General features: G+C 48.1%; 1 protein-coding gene across 7 annotated transcripts in view; it reads left to right on the plus strand.

Annotated features, from left to right (window-relative positions):
• Positions 1–1,873: 1,873 nt before the first annotated feature.
• SEPHS1 (selenophosphate synthetase 1) overlaps positions 1,874–13,686 on the plus strand; it is a 29,726-nt gene continuing 17,913 nt past the window's right edge. Inside the window, exons 1-5 of one of the 7 annotated variants that reach the window (XM_040645404.1) lie at positions 2,683–2,862; positions 4,503–4,705; positions 4,910–5,179; positions 9,999–10,102; positions 12,466–12,573. In XM_040645404.1, coding sequence (XP_040501338.1) covers positions 4,987–5,179; positions 9,999–10,102; positions 12,466–12,573 — 405 coding nt within the window. In that variant the 5' untranslated portion in view covers positions 2,683–2,862; positions 4,503–4,705; positions 4,910–4,986. Of the gene's footprint in view, positions 2,014–2,682; positions 2,863–3,838; positions 4,706–4,909; positions 5,180–9,998; positions 10,103–12,465; positions 12,574–13,686 lie in introns of those variants that run through there. The other 6 variants (XM_040645405.1, XM_040645406.1, XM_040645407.1 and 3 more) reach the window with 6 other exon arrangements.

Genomic DNA, 13,686 nt, shown 5'->3' on the forward strand with positions numbered 1-13,686 from the left:
GCCTGAAATTGAACATTTCCAAAGCTGAACTTAACCCTAAACTTGTTTGCCTTCCTATAGCTGCTATTTCAGTTAGCATTATTATCCACCCAGTCCCCCGAAACTAGAAATCTGGGGGTCATCTTATGCTTCTTCCCTCCAACCACATCCCAAATCCCCTCTTTTGTCTACAGTCCCACTGCTTCATTTCAAATCCCCTCAACTCCGTGCTATTACAATTACCTTCTAATTAGAGATGTGGCCCCGTTTTCCCCTCTGGGGGATGCCATCCTCCCAGGTGTGGTGCAGCCTTTTTTTTTTTAATAAGCTCAACTTGTAAAAAAACAAATCTGACAAACTCTGTTGACTATGGCATAAATACCAAACTCCCCAGCATGACACATCATCTTCAAATAGGGCCCTACTCACCTTGCCCCTAATCTCCAAAATCTTTTTCTAGTTGTGACTTTTTTTGCTAAAAACAAACTCACAAACAAAACCAAAACCCCACAACAACTCACAAAATTAATCTCAAAAGGGAGAGGATGGGAGGAATAAAGATACTGCATCCTCTTCCTCTGATTCCGGAGGTCTGGAGGGTTGCCTGGGGATTGTGTATCCAGGCATCTTCCCAGGTGATTCAGAGGCAGATCCAGCTTTGCTCAACACAGAGTTGTGCCATTCTTAAAAAAGTCCAACTCACATCAGAGAAGCCAGGCTACTGTTCTTTCCTAACTTACTGTAGAGGTACCGAGAGAAAAACAGAGCGGAAAAGCCTGCATCAGCCGGTCTGCTAGGTTACATCACTTCTGCATCCTCTCCGAGATTAAAACCCTCAAGAATCGTCAAGCAGAAATTTTGAGAATGAAAAGGGCATCTGCATAGCCTGCAAACCTGACCAAAAATATTCCTGCCCCAAAACCCATTTAGAAAATGCTGAACCACCCTCCAAAAGTTTNNNNGGCATTCCTCCACACTCCTGGGTTTTGAGGGAAGCCCTAAAAGACGTAGTACTGGGAAGACGTTTTGCTTTATTTTAATCAGCAATGCATTAGAAAGTCGGAAACCTGAAGAAAGCACTTTCACATGCAGAAGCTATTCTATCAGTGTTAATTCAAACACACACAGTATTAGGCTGCCATGTTTACTCGGACATGTGAAGAGCAAACAATGTAACCGAGGAACCTTGAGCTCGGACTCCCTACCAAGCACGTAGAACATTCAAGAAACTTTGCGGGACGTCTGCATACCCACTAAGGCTCACGTTAGCTCCCGAGCCAGGCTAAACAATAGAAAGGAGAGACGACAGAAGTCATTATAAATCAAATGCGCCGTTTAGGTTTTAAAAAATCTTCCCTCGTGGCAGAGGCTTCTTTTCCTCTGCTCCTACTCTTTTTCAAACTGTTTCCACGGTCATTGTCTCCCAGCACGAAACGACGGCGGCGCTCGGGGAGCAGGTACAGCGTCCCGCAGGGTGTAGCACGGTGGAGCCCGGCCAGGTTTTGGAAAACATTCCCGGCCCTTCCGGCGGGTCGAGGAAAAGTAGGTGGTGGCCCGGGCGCCAAAAGCTGCTGCCAATGCAACTCGCAACTTTTGAAATCAATCCTTTTTGCATCATGCAACGGATGCCACCGCTCCTCGGGTTTGCAACCCCCCACCCCTCCCCCGAGACCAATCATTGCCGCGCTCGGGCCTGCACATCGCCCCCGCCCCCTTCCCGGGCCGCACGCAGCCACCAAGCCGCTCCGGCCGCGGCCCACCGCCTCTTAAAGGGCGGTAGCCGGCCCTTAAAGGCCCCTCGCGCGCGGCGCACGGCGGAGCGCGGTGGCCCGGTTCCCGGCAGGGGCCCGCCGAGCCAGGCCGAGCCCCCGCGGCGCCCAGGCGCGGCCTGGGCCCTCCCGCCCTCCGCGCCGCCGCCGCCGGGAGCGGCATTTTTATTCAGGCGACGCTTAAGGGAGCCCGGCCGCGCCCGGTGCATTGTGGGAGCGCCGGAGTCCCGTTTTCGGGAGGAGGAGGAGGGCGCAAAGCGAACCGGTAAGCGCCTGGCTTGGGGAGGGGGGGGCGCGACGCCAGGCTTAAAGGGGAATATTCGTCCGCAGGCCCATGGCGGCAGTGCAGATCCCCCTCCGGGCCGCCGGGGCCCGCCGGGAGCCGTGCACGGCCGGCGCTCTCCAGCGCTGCCTGGAGAGGGGCAGAGCCAGGGCTTGGTGGGGCCGCTTTAAAAAAGAAGCACCGCCCGCGCCGCCGCCGCCGCCGCCGCCGCGCGGAGCCGGGGAAGGAGGGAGGGAGGAAAGGGCGGGGGAGGAGTGGAGGGGGAGGGCGGCGGCGGCGACGCAGGGGTTAATTTTTTCGCCCGCCGACATTTTTGTGCGGCGGCGGCGGCGGCCCGCGCGCGCGGCGGGAGAACCCAGCCCGGTCCCCGGGCGCGGCGCGGGGCGCCTCCGGGGCCCTCCCCGCCCCCACGCGCGCGCCCTCCGGCCCGCGGGCGCCCGCCTGACCCTGGGCGCCCCGGCCGGCCGGCCCCAGGGGGGTCCGCCGCGCTCGTGCCCGCCCCGCCGCGGCCGGTTGGCGGTGCGCGCCTCGCGCCCTCCCTGCGGTTCCCGCCGCCGCCGCCGGGAGAGCGGGCGGGCATGGCCCAGCCGGCGGCGCCGCCCTGCCTCCGTCCGGCCGCGGCCAGCCCGCCGCGCCGCGCCGCACAAAGAGCCGAGGCCCGGTCTGCCTTTAAAGGCGGCAGCGAGACTTAAGGTGTCCCTGTGTGCCGGCCTCCGCGCTCCGGCTGCCTCCTGGACGCGTGCTGCATGGAGAGCGACCGGCCTCCGCGCGTCGGGCCCGGAGTCCACCCCTTTGTTTATTTCCTGGGCTTAGGGGCTTGGGGGTAGGGAGGTAGGTACGGGGCTGCGGCGTACCTCCCCATCCCATCCCCGCTTACCGTGCTTCCCGAGCTGTACCGCCCGCTTGGCGCACTCGGTTAAAAAAAAAAAAAAAAAAAATTTAAAGGTGGCCGAGAAGGAAAGGGTTAACCGTTGTCTTTAAATATTCATATCATTGTTTTAAAGGTGTAAACATGCGGCTTCTGGGGTGGAGTGGACTACCTCTTCTTATGCAAATTTACCCCCTCCCCCCATTAATTACGATTTCCCCAAGCACCCTCCCCCATTTTCACACACCCACCCTCCAAAAACTGCTAAGTTTTCGAGGTTCGGATATGAGTGTGGGATGTGTGTCCCTCGTTCCGTTTAGAATTTTAAAACTCCTGAGTGCTTTCAGACCTGAGGTGTTCTAAACTTTTTTCCTCTTAAAAATTTGGGATAATATAAATTATGTTTAAAAGGAAGTTAGTCCCTCAAATTCCCCGCCTCTTTGGGGGGGTGTGTTAAGGTTGGAGGTAGGAAAATAACTGGATGCCTCGTGAGTTGGATTTTTTTTCGCCCTGGTAAGAGTGAGGCGGTGTTAAATGCGAGGCGCTTTGTGAGCAAAGGACTGTTGTTTTGTTCCAAACTCTTCCAAGTCAAAGTGCTAGTGGACTTTTCCTAACTCTAAAATGGCTTCAGAATTCCACTCTGGGTAATTTGCTTTGCTTTCCTGCCACCCTCTTGGACAGGTTGTTTTCTTGGAATCTCCGAAGTTTTATTCCGGCACAGTTGTAGGTTTCAAACCGAAATGATTGCTCACCCCAAACATGTTTTTGTAGGGACGGTTTGGATTACTGCCCAAACAAGGGTTTTGTGAGGTTTGTTTTATTTATTTAGTTAGTGTGTGTGTGTGTGAGAGAGAGAGAGAGAGAGAGAGATTGATTTTAAAGAGCGATGTGTGCTTCCCAGGAGATCAGAAACTCTATAAATGGGAATTATGTTCTTAATCATAAATTTTATAGGGGAAACTGACTCTAAAACTTGGGGTGTTTGTAATTCTATGCCCAATAAAATATCAATCTGGAGGTTTGTAAACCCTGGGAGCCCATGTAAGATTCTGGTTTAACCTCTGAGACTTCAGATTTAGAAGGGTTTGCCCTTCAAATTTCTGCTGGTACCAAGTACCCTAAGTGTCAGTGGTTTAGTACAGTTTAATTTCTCATTTTAGTTCTGCAATGAAACCGTAATGAGCAGGAGCACGCATAATTATTTTGTCAATGATGTGTGGGGACTGGTTTGTTGGGCGGGATGTTTGCTTTCTAGGAAAGAGCACTGCATTAAAACATTAGCAAACTTTCCACTGCTGTCTTGGAGAAAATTAATCTTGCTGTGTTAAACAGCCATTCCACTTTTCAAGTTGAGTTCTTTAGTGAGGCTTCCTTAGTTTTGGATCATGTTGTGCTTTTGGCTAAGAGTGAAAACATGCTTTTCATGCATTGAGCATCATAAAGAATTTCATCAAATGCATTTCCGTCAGCATCCTCTTCCTGCAGAGTGTCTGTCTTAATGGGCATTTTATATTTCTGTGTGGGATAACAGTAGATATTAAAAGGTTTTCCAGAAAAGTCCCTTTAGCCAGGCCTTCTAATTTCTAAACCATAGTGCTTCTAGGTTGACAGATGAAGTGATTAGAAGTTTTCTCATAATGCTGGCTGCCAGAAGAACCTTTGGGACTTACTGCTCAAGATGGGCTGGTGTCATGTGCCAGCTGGCCCATAGTGCCTTCTTCAGGGGAGGTGTCCTGGCTGCCCCTCAGAGCCACAGTTAAAGCAACACAGATGTCAGATCTTCTTCCATAGAAGATGTCTGTGATGGTACAGTCACTTTTTAAAATGATTCGTTCTGGCTTTTGCATCACTGTAATGAACTGTTGTGGCCTCTGATTGCCCTGTGCCTGTGGTCTGGATGATTTCAGCTCTTTTCACACTTAACTTGTCACTGTCATGTATTCGCTTGATTCCGAGCAAGTACTGGTGAGAGCTTTTTTAATAGTGTCTTTGTGTTTTGGCGGTATCTAGGTGGATCCTTAAAGAAACCAGCCGGCTAGGAGAGGGAGGGGAGGAGCCCAGCTGGGAGGTGTGTGCGCCCCAGAACCATGTCTACGCGGGAGTCCTTTAACCCGGAAAGTTATGAATTGGACAAGAGCTTCCGGCTAACCAGATTCACTGAACTGAAGGGCACCGGCTGCAAAGTGCCCCAAGATGTCCTGCAGAAATTGCTGGAATCCTTACAGGAGAACCACTTCCAAGAAGATGAGCAGTTTCTGGGAGCAGTTATGCCAAGGCTTGGTATGTGAACCATTGTTTCTTTTATGCTTCCCCAAGTGGAACATCTTGGCTACAATTGTAGTCAGTGAGTCGAAAGCCAAATTTCTGTCCTCCAGTGGTGCTTTTTTAAAAAAGTTTAATTTCTATGGGGATTCAAAGAGCAAAGCAACGATAACTATTCTATTACTGTAACTTATTTGGAGGAAGTACTTGAAAAGCATCAAGAAATGTGCTCGAGCCATTTTTAAACTATTAAGTGTGCAATTGAGACAATTCTATTACAGTAAGAGCATTTTTTACTAAATTGAATTTTGTAGTTAGCTGAGGATTAAGCAGAAACTCCTTTATGCCTCTGTCCTAAAATTCTCCTTAAACGTTTGCATTCTCCTCTTTGGCAAGGTAGTGCTTACGTGTCCTTGTGCAGTGCTTTGAGGGCAGAGACTGGGTTGGGGGGAACTCCGGGGTTCCTCTTCAAATGCACTGTTTGATGAGCTCCAGCAGGGAGGAGGGAGGAGACCAGACTGAGTCTGCGCCTGACCGGAGGACGTCATCTGGCATGGAGCGTGTGGTTTTTTTCTTTACTAAATTCCTGATGTTTTAGTGGTTTGCCTCTTCCCAAACACAGAGCTCAGAAAGAAATTCAAGGCTATTGGGGTGTTGTTTGTTAGCTTTTATCGTTTGGTGCGTTAAGGACGTGGTGTAAGACCGTGAACACTTGGCCCTTTGAGTGTTTGGCGTGTGTTCTAGGAGTTTGAATGTTTGGTAGTCATGGTGTGTGACCCGATCAGCTTTCTTACTTAAGGTTTTCATTCCCTTCATTTTCACCCATTGTTTCATTGTGCAGTTCTGTCTTACAACATTCTGTCTTACAACCCGGGATGCTCCTTTCTTTCCTGATATATAAAGCAGACATAAAAACAGAGCTGCTTTGGTTGGAGGAAAGGAAACTTCACACCCCACACTCTAGGGGCCGCAGGGCTGGCTCCCAGGAGCTCAGTTTGAAAACCAGTGTCATCTAGCTGATGCCTAGGCATGGAGAAATACCACATGAGTGAGTTGGACTAGATGTTGGCTTACTTGTCAAGAAATAAGAATGTACTGAGAAAGCTGTCAGATAACTTTGTTAAGAGAAATAATCTGCCACATGGCCAAAACCAAATGCAATAAAAGCCTTATGGATACAGTAGTAATTCCTCTTTATAACTTCCCCTATTGACCTTATGAGCATGCCATGCACTGTTAAGCACTTTGAGAATGGGTCAGGTCATTTGCTCCTTCCCTCCGCCCCATGATGCTCAGGAAGGCCGGGTAACCCATCCCGTGTCGCTTGGCGAGGGTCAGGACCTGGATCCATGTTTGCTGATTCCTCGACCCACCATCCTGCGTGTCACCCGGTTTCTATGTCCAACGTGTTTGCAGTGAGAAGAGGGGCTGTAAGCTACAACCTAGCAGTGGCAAAAGGGACAGATGGGAACAGCAAGGGGAGAGGCAGAAAAACTGCTAGCGCAAAGGAGTCTAGTCTCCTAGGGCTTTCGAGAAGCCTTTGGAAGCCGTGACCCTTTCCCAGAAAAATGCACGCTCGCAAAATTGAGCATTCATGGCATTTTCCAGGGGTAGAAGGACCCTAGGTTACAAGTACATGGGTGCTGAAGGAAACATGGTACTAAAACCTCATCCAGAAGTGATAACATCTAGATAGCCAGAGCTTTGCTTCGGAATCAGATGTGGATTTTTGTCCGGACACAGTCACTAACAAGTCACTAGTGTTAATCAGAGCAAGTTACCCAATCTTTAGAATGAGATAATCATACTTACTGTTCGTAAGTGTTGGAAGTACTAGAAATTATGTGTGTGTATATGTACAAAGTGTGTTTTTCTGTTTCTAAACTATTTTTCTAAACGAGTGTCAGAGTTCCTGGATCCTAAGATGGTGACAGTTGTTAAATGTACACATGTTTATGAGATGTATTCTCATTAAGGAAATGTTAAAATAAGTGTTTCTTGCCTGGGACGTAAAGAGCTATCAGGTATTGATCACTGCTGGCAGTGGTGGTAGTATGATCATTGGGATCATTGGGGTTCTTTTTCTTGGTGGATGGTTTCAGTCTTGCTGAAAACCCAGAATTCCCCACCACCCACTGGTGATTAAATATACACTGCTTGGTCTGGTATTTGAGGCTTCCTCCTCGCTGTGGTATTTTCATCTGTTACCACCTGCCCTCTCCCTGGAGTGTCCCTCTCTCTCAACTTGATCCTCTGGTTTTTTAAGGCCAGTGGCTCATCTCAGATGTGTCCTCTCTCCCCTAGTCACTATGGACCTGTGCCATACGAAAGAAATACCATGTGAGCCACACGTGTAATTTCAAATTTCCTAGAGCATCAGATGAAATTAATTCTAATGTATTTTAACCTTCTATATTAAAAATCTCATTTAGGGGCACCTGGGTGGCACAGCGGTTAAGCGTCTGCCTTCAGCTCAGGGCGTGATCCCGGTGTTCTGGGATCGAGCCCCACGTTAGGCTCTTCCACTGGAAGCCTGCTTCTTCCTCTCCCGCTCCCCCTGCTTCTGTTCCCTCTTTCACTGGCTGTCTGTCAAATAAATAAATAAATAAAATCTTTTAAAAAAAAAAATCTCATTTAAACACATAATTGTTATAAAATATTACTAGTGAAATGTTGGGTTTTTTGGCAAACATTCTCAAGAGTCATCAGTTAAAATGCTCTGATGATATCTATAAATAGAAATTAAATAGTTCACAAATCAAATTTATTTAATTCAAATTTGGATTAACCAGATTGGAAACATTTATTTTTTTTTAAGAGATTTTATTTATTTAGTTGAGAGAGAGAGCATGAACAGGGGGTGGGGGCAGAGGGAGAGGAAAAAGCAGGCTCTCCACTGAGCAGAGAGCCCAAAATGGGACTCGATCCTAGGACCCTGGGATCATGGAGCCGAAGGCAGACGCTTAACCAACTGAGCCACTCAGGTGCCCTGATTAGAAACATTTAAAGCTAACGTTCAGCAACTATGATCAGTCTCTTTCAGGAGTCCTGTAGTTTACACATGAAAATCCCAAAGAAAACTGTATTTCATTCTTTCCTAAAGCAAACAGTAACATCCTCAGAATGACCTGTTGGGATTATCAATTTAGGGAGATTTAGTATGAGTAAAATTGTGGTTCTTGCCCTCTTTCCACTTAAGTGCTCAGAAGCAGTCGTCAGGTGAAGTTTCTGGGAGGTGTGCACATATACGTCGTTCAGATGAGTTATCACGTGTTCCTACCTGATGCACATGGACACTCATGACCTGGGCAGTGCGCTCCATTGTCACAAATCCGTGAGACTTGCCATCCGGACACTGCCTTGCCGTCTTATGTGGTGGAAAATCAGCCCGCCTTCACAAAGTCTGTGACTTTATTAAACTTGCTTTTTATTTTTGCATTAGTAATAATGGATCAAGGCCTGGGAAAATAAGGTGCCCCTAGGACGCAGCCTCCAGTGGGTGTTTTGCTGTTGTGGTGCTGAGGTAGTTGTAACTTAGCGATTTTACTCAAGGAGAGTATGAAAGGTGCTCAGGTGTTTGCTTCAGTGTGACGCAGATATGATTTACTCTTGTTCTGTATGGAATTCTGAATTAAGAAGGTGCCATCCACTTGGCTTCCTTTGGTATTTTATCCTGATTTCTTCCTTCACCCATAGCTGTTGTGCTGCAAAGTTGGAATCCTCATAAGGGGGCAGGAGGGTATCCTTTCAAGAGAGGTGAGGGAAAGCTCTGTGTTCAGCTTACTTGCAGGGAAGGGCAGTCTGAATTTGAAAATGTCCCCATTACAGGTGATTTCCAAAGAAGTGTTGCATATAGTAGCTTAGTTTTGACTATTTCCGAACCAATTTCAGTAAAAGGGAATTATTTCTAATTAGACCATCTGTTTGTCCATACTATCTTTCTAAATGTTTAGAAACAGTTTTTAATTAATAGAAATATTTCCTGCAGGCTTATTTAGCAAAATATTTTTCCTTATTTACAGTGTAAGTTAGTAAAGGTGACATTTATAAGTTTTCTGCAAGAGAAATAACATGGAATTTTAAGTTTCCTCTTAAAGAACACTTTTGGGAACCTACATAACAGATCCCACAGGTGCCACAGTGTCTGTCCACGCTTGATTGAAAACGATGAATACCCGTTCCGGCTTTGTCCTTCTCTCTTTTCTTTGCTCTCGCTCTCTCTCTCTCACGCTTATTTATTTATTTTTAAGTAATCTCTATACCCAACATGGGGCTCGAACTCACGACCCTGAGATCAAGAGTCGCACACTCCTCTGACTGAGCTGGCCAGGCGCCCCCCGTTTGTCATTTTCCTTTTTGACTAAAATGGAGAAGTAATGATAACATTTCTTATATGTATAAAAGATTTTACAGATTTTCTGTTGGGGAAAATAGAATAATGTCTAAAGATCTGTTTGGAAAGTAACAGTAGCTAAGACAACCCAAGTTCCGTTGATGCTTTCTCATCCTTAAAGAAATCCTGTGTGGTGCCAGCCACATGATACAGTAATACAAAGGAAAAATTTCCATTGGAGGCATCATTAAAGTCTAAAAATTGTACCGTATTGAAGTTGAGTCTTCATGACTAACAAATTTTGTTCTCACTTTCCATCTTAAGCTAGTTACGTTTCACGTTTATTTCAGTTACGGTCTTGACAGGAAACACGTTGCCTTATTGGCAGGGTGCAGCGCTCCACCGCGTCAGGCGCGAAGCTGCTCTTCTTCACGACACTGACGGTTTAAGATGAAATGGCTTTTCCCTTTGGTGTTTGGACGCTGACGACTTTCGTCTTTGCAGGCATTGGAATGGATACTTGCGTCATTCCTTTGAGGCATGGCGGTCTCTCTTTGGTTCAGACCACGGATTACATCTATCCTATCGTCGATGATCCTTACATGATGGTGAGTTTGACCCTGGCGTGTGTTTACATCTGGAACTGCTTGTTGGTTGGGTTTGGGGCCGGGGCTGGGGACTTGGCTTTCTACACGCCAGTTGTCACCCCGCCACGCTCTGCCTTCTCACTTGCAGCCATTGGGTCTGCCCTGCTCATGCTCCATACCGGGCGGAAGGCGGTGGAGGCGGACGCGGGGAGCCCCTCTGCCGCTCTTTCACCTGCGTGTGTGTCTGTGCACGAACACCTGTTGTGTCCTCAGCATGTCTGTTGATGGACGTGCTTATAGTTTCCTTCTTTCCTTCTCTCTTTGACATTGTAGACTCCACATGCCTGTGTGTCAGGCTTCGAGGTGTTACCATACTCGGTAGTGGGACTGATGCTAGATATTTCCTTCCAGAAATAAACAGCTTAGCATCTCACCACTGTTAAGCTCCTTGACCATTGATTCTGACTCTGGTCACTACGCACCCCAGGGTGTCATGTGTCGCTGTGTAGAATGCGTATCTGAACTGTGGCATTAAGTGCCTGGCTGCTGATCATGGCCTGCCTCGATCTAGTTCCAGATTGCTCAGTGCATGGCTACGCCAGCAGCCCCATGATCTGCCCGACTTTAACCCCCTGTCCTCCTGGATGAAGAGCCAGTGAAGAGACTGGGAGCATCGTGCTGTTAGGAAATGGTCTTCCCTGTGTGCTGGAGGCACTGAACTCAAGCCACACGCATAGGGACTTCGGCCCGGAGACAGCTGAGTGCAGGGAGGAGGAAGGTCACCTCTCAGGTGCCAGTGACAAGCATACAGTTGACTAGAAACCTGTCTGTTCCCTCCTCTGGAGCAGTAGTCCTGAGAGACCGCAGGTGCCCGACTTGACCAGAGGTGGCAGAGGCAGCTAGGACCAGAATTCAGACTTTAGCCAGCATCTCATTCTTTTTTCTTTTCTTTTTTTTTTTTTTTTTTTGAGATCTTATTTATTTATTTGACCGAGAGAGGGAGAGAGCACAAGCGGGGGGAATGGCAACGGGAGAGGGAGAAGCAGGCTCCCCGCTAAACAAGGAGCCTCATGTGAGACTCAATCCCAGGACCCTGGGATCGTGACCTGGGCCAAAGGCAGATGCCTGACTGACTGAGCCACCCAGGTGCCTCTAGCCAGCATCTCTTAAAAGCATCAGAGAGGAGAGGGGACAGAACATGGCTGCAGCCCAAGCAGCAGCAGGCACCTCTGAATTGCAAAACCCCTGTTGCCCCTGCTGTTGTCTCTTCTGAGCTCACTGCTGATCTGCCAGGAAGTCATAAGAAAACATCAGCGAGCAATGAGCCAGCTGCTGAAGTGATCATTCTTGGGAGTTTGATGATCTTTATGTCAGAAGAACAAGTTGTCATTTTCTCCTTCACTGTCTAGAAGTGACAACTCACATTTATTTATTTATTTATGGGGGGGGGCGGCAAGAGGGTAGAGGGAGGGAGAGACTCTCAAGCAGGCTCCATGCCCACCGTGGACAGAGCCCAACATGGGGCTTGATCTCAAAACCCTAAGATCATGACCTGAGCTGAAATCAAGAGTCTGACACTCAATCGACTGAGCCACCCAGGCGCACCATTTTTTTTTTAAAGATTTTATGTTTAAGTAATGTCTATACCCAACATGGGGCTCGAACTTACAACCCCGAGATCAAGAGTCACATGCTGCACTGACTGAGCCATCTGGGTGCCCCTGACAACTTATATTTAAAAAATCTCCAGTGGAGATAAAAAAATTTTTATCATCATGTATCTGTTGAATTAAAGTTCCTTACTAAATAATATAGTTTACTAGAAATGCTTTTTATGTGCTTTAGAAAACAATCTGATATCAGGCCTAGATGTTTTTTCTCTTTTCTATTTTTTGATTTCTCAAGCAAGATGTTTTTCCTGTTTATCTCCTACAGCCTTGTTATAAAACCATCTTCTCAATGACCAATAAAGTGAACATAGTTTTAGGGTCTGTTTAGGATATGTGGCTGTTTCCAAGTTTGCTGTAGGACCATGGTTTTCCAACTCATTCCATAAGCTCTCCTCCCAGACCCATCAGCTCCAACCTTGCTCACTCCAGCATCTGCTCCCAACCCCTCTTCCCCCATCTAAATAAATTGCAGGCTTCTCCCACTATTTAGAATGGGAAAGAACACAGAAATTATGTGTTCTGCACAAGAAAGAAGAGGTGGTCACAGGAATGTCTGAGAAAGAGCGCAGGAATGGCCTCGTTGTGTGATGAAGTAAAGGACACAAAGTGGGGACCATGTCCCTGGAAAGTCCCCGAGTTGTCCTGGGAGGTGCTCTGTAGGCACACACGGAAAGTCCCCCAGTTGTCCTCGCTCACGCCTCTCCTGTCTTCCAGGGCAGGATAGCATGTGCCAACGTCCTCAGTGACCTCTACGCCATGGGGGTCACGGAATGTGACAATATGCTGATGCTCCTTGGAGTCAGTAATAAAATGACTGACAGGGTAAGTAGTCTGTTGTCTTGCTGGCGTCACTTGACTGGTCAGCCCTGCGTCTCCCCTCTGTAACGGGAGGTGCCAGGCTGCACGGCTCTCCTCTTCCATCGGGCTCCCCATTTATTTTTTGGCAGCTATCGGTGAATTAAAATAGAGACTCCAACCTATTCTTGTTTTCATTTCCACCACCTGCTTCCCTTTCTCTCTTCCAGGTAGACTGAAGCCAAGACAGGCATGTTTGTTTGCTTTACTAAAGTTGAGGCCACAGTCCTAGCAGCTCCGTGCCAGGCCTGAGGCCCGGGCCTAGCCTTACAGACCCAGGGTGCGGGGCACGTTGGGCAGGTGCCCCCTCTGCTTGCTGGTGGGGTCGTGATGTCCACTGTGATGCGACAGGAGTGCCCTGGGTAGTCACGTGCTGGCACAGCAATGTCTGTGGCCTTGCCACCAGCCCCTGTCCTTTGACACAGGGATGATTTCCATTTAGATTCTTTTTGAAAGGTACCTGTTTCTGTGCCCTAGAGAGAGGTGTGCCATGCCTTGTAGAAATTAGAGTTTTCAGGAGGCCCTTTTCTGCCCTCAAAACAGTTGCTGGGGTACCGCTTCCACATGGCCTCTGGCGTGTGGAGGCATATGAAGCTAGTCCTGGAATTCTTAAGGACCGCTGAAAGAGCTGGCTCTCAGATGTAGGCCGGACCTGTGTAGCCAAATTCTAGTTTTTAGGTTTGTTTTTTTTTTTTAATTTATCTGACAGTGAGAGAGCACAGGCAGGGGGAATGGAAGAGGGAGAGGAAGAAGCAGACTCTCCACTGAGCAGGGAGCCCTATGTGGGACTTGATCCCAGGATCCCGAGATCGTGACCTGAGCCCTGAGCCGAAGGCAGTCACCTAACCGGCTGAGCCACCCAGGCGCCCAAATTCCAGTTTTTAACTCCGTGTTGTCTGGGCTCCATGCACATTGTAACCTAGAGCGCCTTCCAACTTTTGATAAAATGGCTACAATGTATGCTCTTCCCTACTTCATTCTCTGATTCCTACCCGGGCTGTAAACTGCAGGACCCCCTTTAGGGTTTTATGATCTTTTTTAGAACTGTAAGCATAGATTCTCTTTTCTGGGTTTTGAACT

The sequence above is a fragment of the Ursus maritimus genome, unplaced genomic scaffold, assembly GCF_017311325.1.
Source record: "Ursus maritimus isolate PB19 unplaced genomic scaffold, ASM1731132v1 scaffold_31, whole genome shotgun sequence".
NCBI lineage: Eukaryota > Metazoa > Chordata > Mammalia > Carnivora > Ursidae > Ursus > Ursus maritimus.